General features: G+C 38.2%; 3 protein-coding genes across 3 annotated transcripts; all 3 read right to left on the minus strand.

Moving 5' to 3' along the window:
• Positions 1–4,802: 4,802 nt before the first annotated feature.
• On the minus strand, positions 4,803–7,176 carry LOC134263428 (uncharacterized; the record flags this gene model as incomplete). The annotated part of the gene is made up of 2 exons (XM_062745771.1): positions 4,803–4,944; positions 6,950–7,176. Coding segments are annotated over 2 exons (369 nt in total), but the record flags the coding sequence as incomplete, so codon positions are not given.
• A 1,631-nt stretch (positions 7,177–8,807) lies between these two features.
• Positions 8,808–9,365, minus strand: LOC134263429 (ADP-ribosylation factor-like protein 6-interacting protein 4). Its single transcript, XM_062745772.1, has one exon. It carries the CDS (start codon positions 9,363–9,365, stop codon positions 8,808–8,810), a length of 558 nt encoding a protein of 185 aa, XP_062601756.1.
• Positions 9,366–13,887: 4,522 nt separating this feature from the next.
• On the minus strand, positions 13,888–20,912 carry LOC134263427 (DENN domain-containing protein 5B-like). The gene is made up of 5 exons (XM_062745770.1): positions 20,871–20,912; positions 20,622–20,707; positions 20,114–20,240; positions 18,106–18,280; positions 13,888–14,368 (listed from the first exon to the last, which is right to left on the minus strand). Exons 1-5 carry the CDS (start codon positions 20,905–20,907, stop codon positions 14,185–14,187), a joined length of 609 nt encoding a protein of 202 aa, XP_062601754.1. The 5' UTR covers positions 20,908–20,912; the 3' UTR covers positions 13,888–14,184.
• Between the last annotated feature and the right edge of the window lie 306 nt (positions 20,913–21,218).

Genomic DNA, 21,218 nt, shown 5'->3' on the forward strand with positions numbered 1-21,218 from the left:
AAAAATATTATTATTATTTTTTATTCTCATTTTTTATAGCCCACGTAGGTAAAACGTATTGATGCACACGAACCCCTTACAGGTGATGCAACAGGTATAGAAAACGCAGGTTAAAAGTGCACACGGCCCCTAAGTTTTGGCACACGGTCCTTTACAGAGGATGTAACAGGTATATAAAGCCCAGGTAAAAAAGGTGCACACGGCTCATAGCAGGTATATAAACTAAAAAAACTGTAAAATTTGATAATCATTCTGCGTGAGCACTTAGAACTGGACACAGGTGAAAAGAAATAGAAGCAATGATGAATACTTCAGAAAATTCCCAGTATTATGTGACACCTGAAGGATATGTAGGAGCTCCCATGGCAGAGATAATAAAAGATGCCGTGGAATTGGATTTGAATTTGGACATGGTTAATTTTCCTGAGGACATGAATAAAGAAGATATGAGCATTTTAAACACTACTCTGGACGGAATTGTAAACATGTTATCTGCTCTAGATAACAAACTAAATCAAATGAACACCAAGATGAATGATGTGGATGACAAGGTGAATAAATTGAACAGCAAGGTGAGTGCTCTTGAAAACAAAATGGAAAAACTGAAATGTCATAACAGCAGTGGATTTTGTTACATTAGTGGATTATTATCACCAATCACAAAGTCATTCACGGGGAAAGAGACAAAAATGAGAGAAGAAGGAGGAAACATTGACCAGAAAAAAGAAGGGACCCAGGGCGGATCAGGAGAGAGTAAGAAACAAATGGAGCCATGCTATGTATCGGTAAAAGACATAGAAAGAAAACCTAGGGAAACTAAAAGGAAACTACCCCTGACCAGTGAGAAGGCCCAGAAGAAACAGAAAATGTAAGTTGTATGTATATTTTCACTTGAATAAAATTGAAAAATCAAAATCTGTGTGTTCTTGTCTTTCAGTAAAACCAGTTCAAACCGGTTAGAGGACTGTCTAGACTGTGAAGCGTGACGTCATAATCACATTCTTGTAATGTTTTTTGCACACGGCGCATTTTTACCTGTATAGTCAGCATAAAAACAAAACGTAGTACCTACGTATAGTGTAAACACACCCTGTATTTAGGGATAGGTTAGGGGATAGGGTTAGTTAGGGCTAGGGGGATAGGGTTAGTTAGGGTTAGTTAGGGTTAGGGTTAGGGGGCTAGGGGATAGGGTTAGTTAGGGTTAGGGGTTAGGGTTAGTTAGGGTTAGGGTTAGTTAGGGTTAGGGTTAGGGGGTTAGGGTTAGGGTTAGGGGGTTAGGGTTAGGGTTAGTTAGGGCTAAGGGGGATAGGGATAGTTAGGGATAGTTAGGGTTAGTTAGGGCTAGGGGGTTAGGGTTAGGGGGTTAGGGGCTAGGGTTAGGGTTAGGGTTAGGGTTAGGGGTTTAGGGTTAGTTAGGGTTAGGGTTAGGGTTAGGGGGCTAGGGGGTTAGGGTTAGCACTGTACTCAGTTGACCCACTTATCCCCTCAGCCTCAGAACTGATCACATGATTTCTCTCAGCCAATCAGAATCTTCCGGGCTATCGGGACCCTTTATACTACTATTATGCATGTATAATTTGAATTTTCAATATGTGCAGTATTTTCTAATTTTTATATCTTACTCTTATTTTCAGCCCTTAATTAACTAGATAGAACATATCTATCAAAATTGATGTGTTACATGTAAAGACTCGTTTATGTACGGGTCGAAATAAAGTCACTGTAATGTTGTACATGTAATGCCAATGTCTTAGGATTAACCAGAGACTTGGAGTATTTAGTATTCCATTCCGAGGTGTCTGGTTTCATCGTTCAATTCTACATGTAACCCCAACCGGAATTTTGTGTATCCTTTCTACGTACATACGGTCACCGTCCTATTTTTATCGAGGTGATTTTCGAGGAAGACATGAGTCGTTTGCAATAAAGAGGCTCTACCAGACCTAAAACGATTTAATTGACGAGAAAAAAGTCTCTCGAAGTGATGTCATTTTAAGTGGGTAAATTCAGTAGGATATTAACAAAATATGACAAAGGCAACGGAAGCACGGAAGGGGGGGGTGCCCCCATCCACTTTTTTGCGAAGATATACATTATATAGGCATTGAAAATTGGGGTTTACCTTTTTTGTTGATGAAGCCCCCCCCCCCTCCTTATTTCAATTTCCGACGCCTATGTATGAGCTTGAAGCGAAACTATTGCTTGTGGTGCTCGAACTATATAAATTTCATATGAAGTAAAAATAGACTTTATAAACACTCTGAAAGTTTTGTTTCGTTTCGTTTCGGCAGGCCTCGTTTTGATTTTTTTTCGTTTCGTCTTGATTTCGTTTCGTTTCGGTATATTTCGTTTCGTTTCGGCAGATTTCGTTTCAGTTCGTTTCGTTTCTATTTCGTTTCGCACTTTACAGGTACCCCATTAGGGCCACTTTTAAGAGACTGCTTGTGGATCTTTCGTGAGATCCTTTTCGTATTTGACCTCGCCACAAAATAAAGATACATGTAGGCATAAGGTATATACAGTCACTTCACTGGACAAAAGTGTCACACAATGCAAATCAAATATAGTACTGATCACTACAGTAAGGCCTTCATCCTATCAACTATCAAACTAATATTGAAAGATTCCACGTGAGGGCAGCCGCTCAAGCGCAGGGAATACCCCCCCCCCCCCACCCCGGCCTGTTACTAGTATTTGGTTCCTACCTTCAATGAAAAGGATAAAGTGAAGTTTAGAGATACTAGTAGGAAAACATCTTTCTGACATAGTGCTTGCAAATGTATTATTCAAAATAATACTTATTTGTCTCTTTTTTGTTTGTAAATTGTGTTTCTTATCTTGCGAGCTGTGTGTTTCTCTATATACTGTTTACTGTATTTGGTCCGTCTCGGTACGTAAGAAAAATTTCATTTTTTTATAGAGTGAATTATTGACATAAATGACGGGAAATTCAATATTTTTGAAAATTAAAAGTAATCTTACTGTTTTCCCATTAATAATGGGGATCCATACATGCACTTAGGTGTCTGTGGTTGAAACTCTAAGAATCAAGTTGAGGTAAAGCCTTATTTTATATTGTGGAATGTCTTGTTGGAATGCACATGGTAAGTATCATAAAATTCTCGTATTCAAAACATAATGACCAAAATTTTTATAACAGAAAAAACACACTTATATACACAGAACGAAATAAATGATGTCGATGTCTTTGCGCTTTTAACCAAAAGACAAGGGCACCACAAGGCAGAGCATCCCCTCGCAAAGAGAACTTCTGTATTCGATAATGATCCCACGATGCAAATTACGTCACTCACCCATAGGCGTCAGAACCGGGGTGGGGGCTAGGGGGCTCAGCCCCCCCAACACTTTTTACAGCATTTTGACAGCATTTCAACATTATTTTGTACATAATATAAGCATTGAAAATTGGGGTTTGTTATTTTTTTGGTTTACTTTTATTCGTTGGTTTAGCCCCCCCCCTTTCGATTAGCCACCCCACTTTCAATTTGCTTCCGACGCCCATTCACCCACAAACGAACACGCCCAACTGCGTAACGTGGAGACAATGTCAGATTGATTTACTGAATGAAAAAATATAACTTTTGACTTTGAAAATTTATGAAACAATCTTTAAGCTGGAAAATGTATTGATAAACTGAACTCAACAAATGCTGTTAACAAATAATTTTGAATTAAACGATTTGTTGATCTCTTTAATTCATCGATCAATTGAGGACTTCGTTTATTATTTTACAAATATGTTTTTTAAAGGAGAAATGAACTAGAGAGAAACTATTCAACTAAAGACAAAAACCATTTTATTTAAATTGTGGAAATGTTGGATCGGGAAAAATGGTAAGGAAGGAGGAGATGGGTTTAAATTCAATATCTATGATGACTTGTTACCTTTAAATTATTTTAATTAATTAATAAACGAAACTTCATGCACACTTCCTATTTCGTTGAAAAATGTCATTGTATCCTAGAATATAAACATGAAAAAGGTCTCGTTATAGTTGGGAATAATGCAGAAAAACTCAACAGCGTTTATCTGTCATCCTTGATATATTCCCCGTTTATTTTGCTTTTATTACATAAATATAAATGAACAAAATCAATTTCCAGTCCGTTCCTAGATTCGATATAGAAACCGTTGCATGTTTGTTGACAACAGTGGAATCGGGCTCGATGTTCAATGTAACGAGTTTCGTAAATATTATGACGTCATTTATGCAGTGTAAAAATTTATTTAGCTATTTTAAACAGACTATACATCAAAATACCACTTGTCATTGTAAAACTGTATCCACGAATAAGTAGAGGATTAGGAGAAAAATGTTCAATACATCAAGAATGATATAATTGTTGAATCCAACAGTAAAGCCAGAGGAGTTCTGATGACGTTCCCCATAAGAATGAGTGATAAAAAACATTCCCCATAATTTTTGATTACATACAGAGACGACAGATAGGTAATTTTTACGATTAGAAAGGAGAGTCTATAATAATATAGTTATTTTCCATAAAAATTGCCTATTATTTTAATAAAATTGTAATACGGAAGCACTTTCCCCACAATGTATTCCATGCGCCCAATTCCTCACAAGTCGGTAATGACGGGTAAGAGAGAGAGGGGTGAGAGAGAGGGAGAGGGTGAGAGAGAGGGGTGAGAGAGAGGGAGAGGGTGAGAGGGAGAGGGAGGGGTGAGAGAGAGGGAGAGGGTGAGAGAGAGGGTGAGAGGGAGGGAGAGGGTGAGAGGGAGGGGTGAGAGAGAGGGAGAGGGTGAGAGAGAGGGGTGAGAGAGAGGGAGAGGGTGAGAGAGAGGGGTGAGAGGGAGGGAGAGGGTGAGAGAGAGGGTGAGAGGGAGGGAGAGGGGGAGAGGGAGGGGTGGGTGAGAGGGAGGGGTGAGAGAGAGGGAGAGGGTGAGAGGGAGAGGGAGGGGGAAGAGAGAGGGAGGGGTGAGAGAGAGGGAGAGGGAGTGAGATGGTGAGAGGGAGGGATAGGTGGAGAGGGAGGGGTGAGAGGGAGGGAGAGGGTGAGAGGGAGGGGTGAGAGAGAGGGAGAGGGTGAGAGAGAGGGGTGAGAGAGAGAGAGGGTGAGAGAGAGGGGTGAGAGGGAGGGAGAGGGTGAGAGAGAGGGTTGAGATAGAGGGGTGAGAGAAAGGGGGAGAGGGAGGGGGGAGAGAGAGGGAAAGGGTGAGAGGGAGAGGTGAGAGAGAGGGAGAGGGTGAGAGAGAGGGGTGAGAGAGAGGGAGAGGGTGAGAGGGAGAGGGTGAGAGAGAGGGTGAGAGGGAAGGAGAGGGTGAGAGGGAGGGGTGAGAGAGCGGGAGAGGGTGAGAGGGAGAGGGTGAGAAGGAGAGGGTGAAAGGGAAAGGGTGAGAGAAAGGGAGTTGGTGAGAGGGAGAGGGTGAGAAGGAGAGGGTGAGAGGGAGGGGTGAAAGAGAGGGAAAGGGTGAGAGAAAGGGTGAGAGAGAGAGGGTGAGAGAGAGGGAGAGGGCGAGAGGGAGGGAGAGGGTGAGAGGGAGGGGTGAGAGAGAGGGAGGGATGAGAGGGAGGGTGAGAGAGAGGGAGAGGGCGAGAGGGAGGGAGAGGGTGGAGAGGGAGTGGTGAGAGAGAGGGAGAGAGAGAGAGTGGTGAGAGAGAAAAGAGAGAGAGTGGTGAGAGAGAGGAAGAGAGAGGGAGGGGTGAGAGATAGGGAGAGAGTGAGAGGGAGGGGTGAGAGAGAGGGGTGAGAGAGAGAGGGAGAGGGTGAGAGAGAGGGTGAGAGGGGGAGAGGGAGGGGTGAGAGAGAGGGAGAGGGTGAGAGATAGGGGTGAGAGAGAGGGAGAGGATGAGAGGGAGGGGTGAGAGAGAGGGAGAGGGTGAGAGAGAGGGTGAGAGGAAGGGGTGAGAGAGAGGGAGAGGGTGAGAGAGAGGGAGAGGGTGAGAGAGAGGGGTGAGAGGGAGGAAGAGAGAGGGAGGGGTGAGAGAGGAGAAGAGAGAGGGAGGGGTGAGAGATAGGGAGAGGGTGAGAGGGAGGGGTGAGAGAGAGGGGTGAGAGAGAGGGAGAGGGTGAGAGAGAGGGTGAGAGGGAGGGAGAGGGTGAGAGGGAGGGGTGAGAGAGAGGGAGAGGGTGAGAGAGAGGGGTGAGAGAGAGGGAGAGGGTGAGAGGGAGGGGTGAGAGAGAGCGTGAGAGAGAGGGAGAGGGTGAGAGAGAGGGTGAGAGGGAGGGAGAGGGTGAGAGGGAGGGGTGAGAGAGAGGGAGAGGGTGAGAGAGAGGGGTGAGAGAGAGGGGTGAGAGAGAGGGTTCGAGGGATGGGGGAGAGAGACGCAGAGGGTGAGAGAGAGGGAGAGAGGGAGCTAGAGGGTGAGAGGGAGGGGTGAGAGAGAGGGAGAGGGTGAGAGAGAGGGAGAGGGTGAGAGAGAGGGGTGAGAGAGAGGGAGAGGGTGAGAGAGAGGGGTGAGAGCGAGGGACAGGGTGAGAGAGAGGGTGAGAGGGAGGGAGAGGGTGAGAGGGAGGGGTGAGAGAGAGGGAGAGGGTGAGAGAGAGGGTGAGAGATAGGGAGAGGGTGAGAGAGAGGGTGAGAGAGAGGGAGAGGGTGAGAGAGAGGGGTGAGAGAGAGGGAGAGGGTGAGAGGGAGGGGTGAGAGTTAGGGAGAGGGTGAGAGAGAGGGATGAGAGAGGGGGAGAGGGTGAGAGGGAGGGAAAGGGTGAGAGGGAGAGGGTGAGAGAGAGGGTGAGAGGGAAGGAGAGGGTGAGAGGGAGGGGTGAGAGAGCGGGAGAGAGTGAGAGGGAAAGGGTGAGAGAAAGGGAGTTGGTGAGAGGGAGAGGGTGAGAAGGAGAGGGTGAGAGGGAGGGGTGAAAGAGAGGGAAAGGGTGAGAGAAAGGGTGAGAGGGAGAGGGTGAGAGAGAGGGAGAGGGTGAGAGGGAGGGAGAGGGTGAGAGGGAGGGGTGAGAGAGAGGGAGAGGGCGAGAGGGAGGGAGAGGGTGAGAGGGAGGGGTGAGAGAGAGGGAGGGGTGAGAGGGAGGGTGAGAGAGAGGGAGAGGGCGAGAGGGAGGGAGAGGGTGAGAGGGAGGGGTGAGAGAGAGGGAGGGGTGAGAGGGAGGGTGAGAGAGAGGGAGAGGGTGAGAGGGAGGGGTGAGAGAGAGGGGAGGAAGAGAGAGGGGAGGGAGTAATAAGAGAGAGGGAGTGGAGAGAGAGAGGGAGTGGTGAAAGGGAGAGAGAGAGTGGTGAGAGAAAGAAAGAGAGAGTGATGGGAGAGAGAGGAAGTGATGAGAGAGAGTGTGTGAGAGGGAGTGGTGAGGGTGAGAGGGAGGGATGAAAGAGGGGAGGGGGAGTGGTAGAAAAAAGGACGGGGAGGTAGAGTGGGAGATGAGGTATACATTAAATTGGTAAAATTAGTTTTTTAAGTATAACAAAACAAAAAAAAAAGCAAATATTTACTGATCAAAATCTGGAATAGGGGCTGGGTGAGGTTGAACCAGAGACCCCAAATACAAAAACAGGTCATCACACACCACTAGGCTATACAGACACAATTAAGGACATACATATGTATGCCACATAGTTTGAACTTAATTGCCTTTTTCCCTGAAGTTGTAGAGTTCGAATATAGCCTTGAACTGTGTACTTCATTTTAATGTCTATTTATACTGTTGTACATGTACATTATTCATAAACAAGTTTGGATATTTGTATATTTTACTATGAATTATACAAAAAAAATTCATAGAATGATATTTCTGTGCAATTTCAATGTGTCTGTCTAGCTGTCTATCCGTCCGTCTGTAGTGGATTCTGTCTGTGCGTAACACTTTCGTTTCCACATGATACATATGTATCTCAAGAAGCCTGTGAACTTCTGCAATGAAAATTTACGTAATAACTTCCAATGGCCTACGGCAGGTCCCTTTTGATTTTGAGGTCAAAGGTAAAAGTCATTCATTTAAAAATTATGTCTGTTTTAACAGTTTCCGCATTAACTTTGAGCTTTTGCAATGGTATTTTAAACCACAACTCTCTATGGCTTAAAGAAGATCCCTATTGAATTTAAGGTCAACAGGTCAAGGTTGTAAATTCACACATTTTATAAATGTATAAGTGTTAGTAAAACTTTCTTTTCAGGGCGATATCTCAAGAACCTTTTGAGATTTTGCGATTAAATGTTACACCAAACTCCCTTCGTTCCCTATCGCCCTTCTGTACGCCCCTCCGTTCGGCTGCCTTTCTGTCACACTTTCATTTCCAAGGGATATCTCAAGAAGCCTTTTAACTTTTGCGACTTTTAAAAATTCTACATGACAACTCCCTATGGTCTAAAGAAGACGCCTACTGATTTTGAAGTCAAAAGGTTTGGTAGAGGGTAAACTAGACACGATTGTAAAATTTTGACAGTGTAGAATGTGATGTAATCATTAGATTTAAGTTCTTCGATGGCCGAGGGGAAAGGTTCTCGCTTTGGATGTGAAAAACCCCCGGATCGATAATGTAATAAATATTTCATATTAAAAGAATATTTTTAAAAATGAGCAGTCAAATCTTTATATCCATATTTGCATTTTTTTTTTTTGCTTCAGTACATAATTTAGTAATTCTGCAAATTCGGAGAAGGGGGAGGGTAAACCCCAATCTGAGCATCCTCCCCTTTTTCCTTCAGCGATGGACACATATTCTTTGAATAAGCTTGTCCTCAAAATGTTTGAACCTGGTTTATTATCAAAATATGATTCGTTTCAGTCATCTTTTACGAGAAAAAACGTGCGACATAAAAGTATATTCTGTCTCAATATTTATAGGCAGAATTATACTTAAGTATTTATATATGTCTTTCAGTATTCAACATCAGAAGCCTCATTTTGTCCACTTTCTTTTTCTGGCGATTCCTGATTTGTCTCGCTTGGTTTCTCATCAGTGTTGTCGGTCTCTTGTTCCGGTTTTGTTTCTTCCGGTGATTTGTCTTCCGGCATTATAATTTCCGCTTCCTCTGTAACATGTGCTTTCTCTTCCGCTGCTGGGCATATCAATAAAACTGGTTCTTCCTGCTTTACAACGCAGACGATCGCGACAGGTTCATCAATTTCATTGTGTTGGATATCTAAGGAAGCTTTATCACTGCCTTTATCCTCAAACACCTCGCATTCTATTTTATCCTTTTTCTTATTTTTCCGACCTTTCTTAGACTTCCGGAGTTTTTTGGGTTTCCTTGGTTTTGAGGCCTTATGGGAACCGGAAGAGGAAGAGGAGGAAGAAGAAGATGACGACGAAGAGGATGATGATTTAATCGAGTGTCTGTCCGAGTCCTCTGTTATTTTTATTTCTGGTAAAGTTTTTGGACTTTTTGATTTTCTCCTTTCGTATGATCTTTCAGTACTGTTTGAACACCCCATTCTTACTCAGGCTTGATCTGAAAGTAAAACAGCACGTTGTATACTAACTATAGTGCATATGGAAAATGTGTACTGTTATCTTTTTTCGCAGGGGGGGGGGGGGGGTGGGGGGGGGGTGGGGTTGTTAAATTTCATATTTGAACATAAAGTCATCGGATAAAAAAAAAAAACCTTGACAACTATATATTTTACCAAACAAAAGGGGGCACGAAAAATCATATCCTTTTGAGAGGTATGAAATAAAGCAATGGAGATAATTTTTTTTATTCTTTAAATAAAATTACATGAAGAGTAATAGGAGCATATCTCGTATAACGGATTTAGGATTCATTAAAAATGGTTGCCAAAGGCTAGGGTCGGGAGGCCACCTTAAGATCTCAAGTCCAGTGGGTCCAGGGTAAAGCTCAGGTGAGGGCATTTGAGGTGAAGCCTGGCTGCGGGAGTTTTGGTTTTTTGGTCTTTATTGTTATTGAAGGAAAATCTTTCATTTAATTATAGTAAAAGCAATATATATATCGACCAAAACATTTATTCCATAAAACGTCAAAAGATGGATACACTAGCTTTTTTCCTAGTCTCAAATTTACAAAAGGAACTAAGATTTGAAAAGTAAGATTTGGCTCAAAAAAAAAAAAAAGATCGCGCTGGGCTTAAGGTTCAGTGATACTCTGATAAGAGAGATAACTCTCAATATGACATAAAACTCAAATAAATATTTGTATGTATTTTACTTGTAAAAAAATTTATATCGGAAAATCACAAGTTAAAGCAACATTTTATATGACTGAGCAGAGGAAATTTAATATGAAACCTATCACAATTAATGAAATCGACAGATATTAAATGATATAATACTAAGAATGCCTAAATCAAAAAACAGAACACCATAGTACATTTTTCAAAATGCTTTTTAAGCAAATCTGTGACGTGAAAATTCAAAACCTGGATAGTAATTAACCATTGAACCATACAAATACAGAATAAGGTACTGCTTATTTTAATACTTTGAAACTTTATGTCTAATATACTCGTTGAATTTTTGCAATCGATATTCTGACAACTAGATTTAAATTCATTCCACAATGATAGATTATAAAATAAAAATAAAACAACTTACCTTTCCGTAAAAAAATTATCAACATTTGTTTCTCATAATAACCCCAATCAGTGTTTCTTATAGGCAAACTTATTCGTTGTTAAAAAAATGTTATTAATTTAGCTGCATTTCATTGTTTAATTTAAAGTTCAAGTGACCATAAATGTATGGGATTGCGTGACAGGATTAAAAATTAAATACTAGTAATAAGATTTACATTTTATATATTATCAATCCTTAAAGTAAACCTCGTGAAAAGTGCAACATATTCAGAGCGTTTCATTTATCCAATCAACTTTATTCTCTTTGAAGACGAAGGATTGATAAACGGTTAATTTTTCATTTCATTTCAAAGTAGGCCTGGTGCATGGGTGTACATGTAGCTGTACGTCATCAAAGACGATTTTTAAAAAAAAAAAATATTCCACATCTAAGTCTCATCACTGTATATTGAACTATGTTCCCAAATATTTTTACATACTTCATCGTTAGGTGGAGGTCAGGTTGAAGTCTGGATAAATATGACAGATACGTACTACCAGGAAGAAGGGGTGATTACCCCACCCCTTCCACCCCAATTCTTTCCTAACAATTCTTTACTGCTAATTTATCATAAATATGTTCATCGAAATATTATTCCAACGCTTTTTATTGCAGCATAGTCAATTTTTCTCATAGTAATGTAACCTACCAAGTTGAAAAAAAAGTGGGAACAAGAAAAAGGACCCCCCCCAACACAACTTGCATTTAGAAAACACTCGGGCTTTACTCCAACACCGGAATTTGCAGACCATTTAATCAGGTGAGTCTGTATAAACGAGGTCCCATGTCGCATTATATATGCATTAACACTAAAAGAACAATCTCTCATGCACTGCTCAATGGCGAAATAGCTGTTTTTTTCATAAAAAAAACAGAGTGGGATTAGATTATCTAATTATAAAATGTTCGTAATACATGTATATTTTGAGGAGGGACCGGGGTGGGGTGGAGACACATGTATGAATCAGAACACAGGTATGTCAACAAAATTGTGCTTTTATAAAAAAAAAGTGAAAAGACCAGCTAGGCTTTAACACTTTAGGGGAGGGGTAAAGTGTCTTTGCAACTAAGGTACACATAGACAGAGATAGGAGCCTAAAGACTCTTCATACAAACTGGCCAAAACTAAACACCAAAGTAAATCTCAACATTTATTATTCATAAACATTATCCAGATAGAACAATCTATAAATTTAATATGGATCCATTGTATAAAAGAAAATAATAAGGATTTTTACAAACCACTATTGCTAGACAGTATAAGAACAAGATAACAAAATTCCAATCATATTTTTTTCATATAAACAAAAAATAAATTAATACTACACTTAACAGTACAGTTATACATACGACTTCAATCAAAACATATGCTGTAGAGTACATAATGGAGATCTGTAATATCTAGGATGCTGGTAGTCATGCATAAAACCTAGTACTCTAACATTACAACAGAATAGAATTACATTCTGAATCTCACAGATCCCACAAATTCACTTTCCACTTTTTGTTGCAAGGAAAGAATGTTTACATTCTGTTTTGGTGTTTCAGAAAGTTGGTTGTAAGATGCATTTTAAAAAAAATATTATATTAAATACATCTTTTGCAAAGTAGAATACTAATCATGAATACTAATCAACTTTGTCTAGAGTTTAATTGCAGGAAAAATACCTCTAAACATCTCATTCTTCCCCCCACCCCCTTACCCTTTCAATGTTCAAAAGCTACCGAGGCTTTCCATTTAAGTATAAACAAATTATTTTATATTGATGTAAGACAGTCTTAATACATAACATGTAGACTATGATCCTATTTTTGACAAATTTCAACTTGCACACAGGTGTGCATTGAGATTTATATCCAATGCACCAGATTAAAAGTGTTAACGAACTGTTGCATATAACAAAGTGATTAACACATAAAACATATAATTCGGTATGTATCTTCAAGGTATTTAAAAAGTCAATCCCTTGTATATTTTAATTGCAAGAGCTAAATAATTCCAAATTGGCAACTTACTAGTCATAGGTACACATACATGTATATTGCAAAAAAAAAAAAAATAAAATTACCAAACATGATTCTGAGACGCAAGACAATAGATTAGTACAATTAACTTAATATATAATTTTAATCACAAGAAATAACATCTCTAGAAAAAAAAATAGAATTGGCACATTGAGAGAGGACAATCCTAACTATATTAACCAACTAATAAAAAATTACAACCTCTCAATTTTTTCTGGAAACTTTTGAAATTTATGGATATTTCTGTCAAGATTTTAACAAATATGCAGTTCATTCTGTCATAACAAAATGAACACATATGATAACATTAATGAATAATCGCAAGGTTTATGGATACAATATTGCAAAAAATCTGAGTATTGGTTACAAGAATACATCTAATATATCCTCACAGTACAATTCTCTGTTATTTTTGGACTTTTTCAGTAAGGTGTGGCAGTTTAGATGTTACATAATTAGCATCTGAATTTTTTCCGCCTTTCATTCACTGTTGAAATATACAAGGGATAGATATTCGGACTAATGTCAATGAGTGTAGCAAAGATCTAATGATAGCTATTCGTACGGCAAAAAGGTGGGGCTTAAGCTGTCTCTTTGTTGTCAATAACAATTTAAAGTTGCCGATGGTAATTTTTTCTTAACCAATGAGAATCTACATTGCCATTTGAGAGACGCTTTTTTACGTAGTGTTGAGAATGCCACACTTTACTGAAAGTCCAAGGATGAGAGAGAATTGTACTATTTTTTTCTTGAATAAATTGAACCTTTTTTTGTACAGGATGGAAAAAATGTTAAAATATAAAACCAAGATAAGTTCTTTTTTTTATCTTGAATCATTTACCCTTTAAAAATTGAGTAATTTTCATGAAAAAAAAGTCATTAAATGTATATCCTTTGATGTACATGTATAAAAAATCAAAGATTATAATACTGGACATAAATTCACAAGAACAATGGAATATGGATCCGACAATTAGTAAACAACGGTATTTTATTTATCAAAATGTAGGGCACTTTGTACACAAATGCAGTACAAAGAAACTGCTTGCAAAAGACCTGAAAAGATTCAGTAATTTGACTAATAAGTATTACATGTAATTTTGCACCAAGGAGTAAAATCTGAGACAGTGTTATTGCAAGTTCTTAATACAGTACTATTAAAATATTACCAAATGCATGTTGCCAATGCACTGTAACACGAAACCATACATTATATAAGTATTGTGCATGGTTCTGTATGTGTGTGGTACATGTACATCGTATATGCAATTAAAGACTGAATCATCTTACTTGGGTAGCAATATCATTACAAATAAAAATATTGTAAATTAATAAACTTCATGCATATTTTTTACTATTGAAAATATAAAATCTATATATGGCAAGGACGAAAAAAAAATATATGACATACTAAACTGGTAAAGGACTGTCATGCTTAGTTTTAATTTGAGCTATAACAAAAAAGGAAAAAATCCTAATATGTGAACAAATTACACAAGGAAGAAAAAAAAAGATAAAACAAAATAATCACAGGTTTTGCTGTCGTAAATCCTAGCAAGAAATTAATGGGAATTCAAAACTAATTTGAATATAAGATGTATAAATATTGGTGGGTAGAACTTTTTTACCCCTTCCCCCCTTCCCCCATTTTCTTTCTCATATATCTAATCCGCGGAGGAGGGAGGACTCTAGGGTGATCTGGAACTCCTCCAGTGTACTGAGTATGTGTACTAAGTAGTTAATGTGGCTGTAATTCCTCAGAAAGGAGTTCTCCTCATACATCTGGGCCGTCACTGGGGTGTTGGCAATCAGGGGAAGTAACTTCTGCAACAGATGATCCCTGAAAGGAGGCGTGTCATACAAATTAACTGATACAAATGTCAACCCTCTGAAAAAAATTACATTCAGGAAAATTCTTTGATAATTTAAACTGTAGCTTCTAAAAACTGACTATATGATATGGGTTTATTTTCCACAAGGAAACCAAAGTCAACACAGGAAAGCTTCTTGTTGAGTTGGCCACAACCCTGCACTTGAACCTAAACCTATTTTACACCACTTTATATATGGGCACTGAGGCTAGAATACTCAGACGAGCTCACTTTTGATCACGGTCTCAATTTTTCCAAAGGAATATATAGTGGAAAAGTGAGACTGAGATCAAAAGTGAGCTCGTCTAAGTTTTATAGCCCCGACGCCTGCTCTATAAGTGAGATTGTTATACCCTTATATTAAACATAGGTAATCAGAGATTACAGAGCTCACCTCAACGAATGTTGTCTTTAAGTAAGGCAAAGTCACACAATTAACCAACAAGAAGTGTACATTCCAAAAATGAAAATATTTAAGCAATTTTAATCTGATTTTGAAATAGAACTACATAAAAAATTGAAACTAGTTCTTCTTCATGAAAATGCAATTAAAATCCAGCATCTGAAGCAAATTTGAGTGTTTTCATCTCTTGATGCAACATTTGTGCAAGTTTGGTTAATACAATGTTATATAAGCCTTATAGTTTTTTGGTAATAGACCTGCACCCATAACTTTTACCTGGTCTATTATCTGAAAATGTATGTCGAATTCAGCATCCGAAGCAAGTCCATTAGTGTGCATCCCAAGATGTATCATCCATGCAAGTTTGCTCATTATAGGGCTCATAGTTAATTGGAAATGAAACATGCATCAAAAACTAACATTTTCACTCATCAACAAAAAGTAGGTCAGATTCAGCATCCGAAGCAAGCCCAGTAGTATGCATCCTTATATGTATCATCCACGCAAGTTTGGTCATTAAAGAACTCATAGTTACTTGGAAATGAACTTTAACCTATTCACTCAACTGGAAAATGTAGGTCAGATACAGCATCCGAAGCAAGCCTGGTAGTATACATCCTTATATGTATAATCCATGCTAGTTTGGCCAACATAGGGCTTATAGTTACTTGGAAATGAAACCTGCACCAAAAACTTTAACCTGTTCACTCAACCAGAAAATGTAGGTCAGATTCAGCATCCGAAGCAAGCCCTGTAGTGTGCATCCTTAGATGTATCATCCATGCAAGTTTGGTCAACATAGGGCTTATAATTACTTGGAAATGAAACCTGCATCAAAAACTTTAACTTGTTCATTCAACTGGAAAATGTAGGTCAGATTCAGCATCCGAAGCAAGCCCGGTAGTATGCATCCTTAGATATATCATCCATGCAAGTTTGGTCAACATAGGGATTATAGTTACTTGGAAATGAAACCTGCACCAAAAACTTTAACCTGTTCACTCAACCGTAAAATGTAGGTCAGATTCAGCATCCGAAGCAAGACTGGTAGTATGCATCCGTAGATGTATCATCAATGCAAGTTTGGTCAACATAGGGCTTATAGTTACTTGGAAATGAAACCTGCACCAAAAACTTTAACCTGTTCACTCAACCGTAAAATGTAGGTCAGATTCAGCATCCGAAGCAAGCCTGGTAGTATGCATCCTTAGATGTATCATCCATGCAAGTTTAGTCAACATAGGGCTTATAGTTACTTGGAAATGAAACCTGCACCAAAAACTGCACCAAAAATGTTAACCTGCTCCAAAAACATTAACCTGGTCATTCCTTTGCTGAAATTGCAGCATCTGAAACTTACAATGTTATATAAGCCTTATAGTTTTTTGGTAATAGACCTGCACCCATAACTTTTACCTGGTCTATTATCTGAAAATGTATGTCGAATTCAGCATCCGAAGCAAGTCCATTAGTGTGCATCCTAAGATGTATCATCCATGCAAGTTTGCTCATTATAGGGCTCATAGTTAATTGAAAATGAAACATGCATCAAAAACTAACATTTTCACTCATCAACAAAAAGTAGGTCAGATTCAGCATCCGAAGCAAGCCCAGTAGTATGCATCCTTATATGTATCATCCACGCAAGTTTGGTCATTAAAGAACTCATAGTTACTTGGAAATGAACTTTAACCTATTCACTCAACTGGAAAATGTAGGTCAGATACAGCATCCGAAGCAAGCCTGGTAGTATACATCCTTATATGTATAATCCATGCTAGTTTGGCCAACATAGGGCTTATAGTTACTTGGAAATGAAACCTGCACCAAAAACTTTAACCTGTTCACTCAACCAGAAAATGTAAGTCAGATTCAGCATCCGAAGCAAGCCCTGTAGTGTGCATCCTTAGATGTATCATCCATGCAAGTTTGGTCAACATAGGGCTTATAATTACTTGGAAATGAAACCTGCACCAAAAACTTTAACTTGTTCATTCAACTGGAAAATGTAGGTCAGATTCAGCATCCGAAGCAAGCCCGGTAGTATGCATCCTTAGATATATCATCCATGCAAGTTTGGTCAACATAGGGCTTATAGTTACTTGGAAATGAAACCTGCACCAAAAACTTTAACCTGTTCACTCAACCGTAAAATGTAGGTCAGATTCAGCATCCGAAGCAAGTCTGGTAGTACGCATCCGTAGATGTATCATCAATGCAAGTTTGGTCAACATAGGGCTTATAGTTACTTGGAAATGAAACCTGCACCAAAAACTTTAACCTGTTCACTCAACCGTAAAATGTAGGTCAGATTCAGCATCCGAAGCAAGCCTGGTAGTATGCATCCTTAGATGTATCATCCATGCAAGTTTAGTCAACATAGGGCTTATAGTTACTTGGAAATGAAACCTGCACCAAAAACTGCACCAAAAATGTTAACCTGCTCCAAAAACATTAACCTGGTCATTCCTTTGCCGAAATTGCAGCATCTGAAACTTTGACTGGTACAATGAAACACACTAGAACCATCTTCCATGCATGTCTAATCAATATAGGACATAGAAGTACTTAAAAAGAAAACTGCTCCAAAAAACTTAACCTTAACCTGGGACGCCGACACCGACGCTGACACCGACGCCGAGGGTATTACATAAGCTCCCCCAACTTCGTTGAGGTGAGCTAAAAAGCTTTCTATATATTTGTTACTAATAAAAGTCCAACAAAAGAAATTTTTATTACATCGGTCTAACAAGTTCACTGTTGACTGGCCTGCTGGTCCAACATAAGAATTGTTAGACAGCAACGTCACTGCTACATCACAAGTAATTAATCATAGTTCAATATCGGCGACACAGAAATAGCCTAAGTTAAGAGCTGCAAGAGTTGCTGCTACCAGCAAGGTAAGGAAGAAGGAGAGAGTATGTTTTGTGATAAATAATTTTTGTGATATAATAAAAATATAATTGATTTTCATATTTCTCAGCTATTGTTTTATATTTATTGATTAAGCCATAATTTTCAATATAAAGTAACTGATAAGAAAGTGTATTTTGATTAAATTTTTGAGTGAGCACTGAAGGGTAAAACAAAACAGTTATAGACTGGGATTCGGGCAACATACGATTTGTTGGACCTGAAGGTGAAAATGTTGCCGTTGGCCTGCGTCCTCAGGCAACATTTTCACCTTCAGGTCCAACAAATCATATGTTGCCCTCATACCCAGTCAATCACTGTATAATATTACCACTGTGTAATTTCCATTCTTAATAACTATGTATTACTAACTGTTTATCTAAAGCTTACCTTATACCGACACAAACAAATATCTGAAATTTGCCGTCCTTTCCCACAGACTCTGTGGCATTGTTGATTTTACTGAGGAAGTTACAGTAAATCCAGTAGCCGGCTTTAGCTCCATCTGTGATGGCTTGTCGCACTTCACCGGTCAGCACACTCTCAAAATGTTGCTTTACCTTTTCTGAAATCACACAATCAGAATAATGATACTAATACTGAAAGAAAAGAAAGAGTTGTTAACAAGACATTATTTCTTGCAACATCATAATTTTTGCTTAAAGGCCGAGATTTCTAACCGTACGGTTTTCTCAGGTAAGGGGAGGGACTAAATTTTACATGCGTGGCACCCCGAGGCACTGACGGTCGTGCAGACCGTGGGAAGCGCTAATCCCTATACACAAACAGTATACACAGGAAGTCAATGAGTATTACCTGTACAGCTTGCTGGCCCTATGTTCATCATTAAGTAAATTAATAAATCTCGACACCGTAAATAAAAAATATCATAAGTAATAATTGATGATAATTATAAATTCCATAATTTCAGACTTATATCTAATATCATACAAGCAGAAATCTCACCGGTCGACTTTTGTTAAAAAATCTACGGTATGTACCTTAGTACATTGTATGTCACAGTAGCAATGGCTCGAGTTTCGATGTTAAAAAAAAAATAATGAAACACAGGTAAAAATTCAAAGTAAAATACTCATCCTTGCCTGTCCCTTTCAAAATCTTAAAAACTTTTCATATTTAGCAATTAGAGCTTCGATCACGTCAAATAGTAACAGTTACTTACCGTTTGTATAAAAAGTTGCGTGGTCCTATTTTTAGCAGATGTACATTCTGTATCTTATTGTGAAAAATTCGCGATAATGATGGTTTCGTAAAGTTAAAATTACATACAAATATGTATGTATTTTTAGTAAATTCAGATTATAATTAAACAACTGAAAACAACATATTAATTTATTGCTAACTTACGTATTTCTTTCGAAACTATTTTTAACACCTGTGACCTTGAACGGAGGTAACAACCCCATGTAGCAAGAAATGCTCGGTTATAAAAAAGGAAGAGAAAAGAAAGAAATTCTTAAAATACTGGTCCAGGCATTTTGTTTTCAACATTGCTATCCAATACATGCAAAAAATGTTACCAGCTTATTTTCTCCTTTATGCTCTGTAATGTTTTCGCCGCGTCTCAAAACAAGAATCTTTTTACGACTGAAAACAGTCGCCTATACACTTTTCATTAGAAAAAATATACACAATCTTGATTTGCTGTATTGAAACACTATTATGAGATCATTTTCATTTTATAATGAAATGTTTGTAATAAAGATAATCATACTCAATTATAATCAGGTTAAAATTGTTTGTATCGAAATGGCTTCCTCATTACGATAGTGATTTAGCGGTAAACATCCGATGACCGAAAGTTAATTTTATGGTGGCCACGCGTGTCAAACAAGGTGAAGGAGATATACACAGGGGCTGGAGTAGCTGAATGTCAATCAATTTCAAGTACCCAATGATGGCCCTTAATTTATTTGATTGACAGGGGGATACAGACCAGGTAAATCTGAGGGTGGTGCTTATTATCTCGGGCTTTAAGTAAAACAACAACTGTACTTCACTTAATTTTAGCAACACCTTATTTTCACAAAATATTCAATACTGGGTAATTCTTTATGAGCCAGACAAAATTTTTTATGAATTGTGGTTATTGCTATGAATAAAAAGTGATTTACAGTACCCAGTAGGTCCTCAACAAAAATAGAAAAAAAACCAATGGTTACAATGATTAGGTACTTATACTCTTTATTGCTATTTCTTCAATGTTATGACCTTACCATATCAGAAATTTTTCAACAAAAATGTCATTTTCAAATATGAGTACATATCTATTCAGAAAACAACAAAATTTGCACTTTATTTATCCTGACTTGTTTAATATATGCACATGTTCATTTGTACAGATATTCATTCATAACATATGAACACTTATACTAACCAAGGTAGTCCCAGATGAAGAATTTGTTCCTAAAGATTCTTGATGACCTGAATCCGTACTGGAATACCAGCTCCAGACAATGAACCAAGCCCTGGTCCCCACACAATAAGTAGGTCAAATTCCCCCTCTGTCAATAAGAGGACGTTTTAGTTGACTATATACATCATCTTTCATTCAAAAGATTTTTTATATGTATTGATATGCATTGTACATGTATTAACATTTCATGGGAATATTACGTTAACTTTCGGAGTTATCCCCCTTTAAAACACAATCTTTTAGAGACCAAACAAATTTTCTGTGTATCATATCTTTCATATATAATTTTTTTTAATACATATTGAAATCAAATGTACATATAAAAATTCTACATAAAAATGTTGTTTTCCAGAGTTATTCCCCTTTAAAACACAATCTCTTAAAACTTTCAAAACAATTCCATCCTAAGGGTAATTAATTGATTTTTGTCCTAATTTGAAAATCCTCAATAACTGTAAGGAATACTGACCTCTTTTTCTGGTTTATAGAAGTGTTTGACTAGATTATTAACTGCATGCCCTAATCTCTCCTGAATCTCTGGAATTCTTAAAGATCCTAGATAAAATAAGATTTCACATAAAAATTTCAAACAGTTTATATTTCCCTAATTACATGTTTCAAATCATTTCTCTATTTGTTAAAATCATCTTCTTTAATCTGCAAAACTTTTTGAGGATGTTCATGATTCTTAACGAAAGAAATAAAGATTCAAATGTACCTTGATCAGGTGACCTCTTCGGCCAGTTTGGGGACATTCCTTTATTTGTAGGTGAGGAAGCAACTGCCAAGTCTAAATCTGGAGAAAGAGAGATACTCTATAGTTAGTGTTATCTTGTAATAAATCATCTTTCCAGAGATATATATTGCACATAAATAAGCCTGGATAATTTACACAGCAATTTAAAAATTGGTAAAAATCTTCTTGAAAAAAAATTCAGTTCACCTAAATTACGGTACATACAACTATACATGAATTGGTTAATATTTACAGCACAAGTTAAGATTTAATTCCCTCTCTAGACAGAGCCTCAACTTTTATCTTTGAGGTTTTTGAAGTAACTCAAGT

This window comes from Saccostrea cucullata, unplaced genomic scaffold (genome assembly GCF_032062105.1).
Source record: "Saccostrea cucullata isolate Sc308-1 unplaced genomic scaffold, CSIRO_AGI_Scuc_v1 ctg11313, whole genome shotgun sequence".
NCBI classification, from domain to species: Eukaryota; Metazoa; Mollusca; class Bivalvia; order Ostreida; family Ostreidae; genus Saccostrea; species Saccostrea cuccullata.

Excerpts from the sequence above, each read along its gene's own strand:
- LOC134263429 (XM_062745772.1), bottom strand. The coding sequence starts at position 9,365 with ATGGGGTGTTCAAACAGTACTGAAAGATCATACGAAAGGAGAAAATCA.
- LOC134263427 (XM_062745770.1), bottom strand. The coding sequence starts at position 20,907 with ATGTCCCCAAACTGGCCGAAGAGGTCACCTGATCAAG. Across the intron at positions 18,281-20,113 it reads CTTCATCTGGGACTACCTTG|AAAAGGTAAAGCAACATTTT; the intron begins GTTAGTATAAGT and ends GTGTGATTTCAG. Across the intron at positions 14,369-18,105 it reads TTTGTTTGTGTCGGTATAAG|GGATCATCTGTTGCAGAAGT; the intron begins GTAAGCTTTAGA and ends GCCTCCTTTCAG.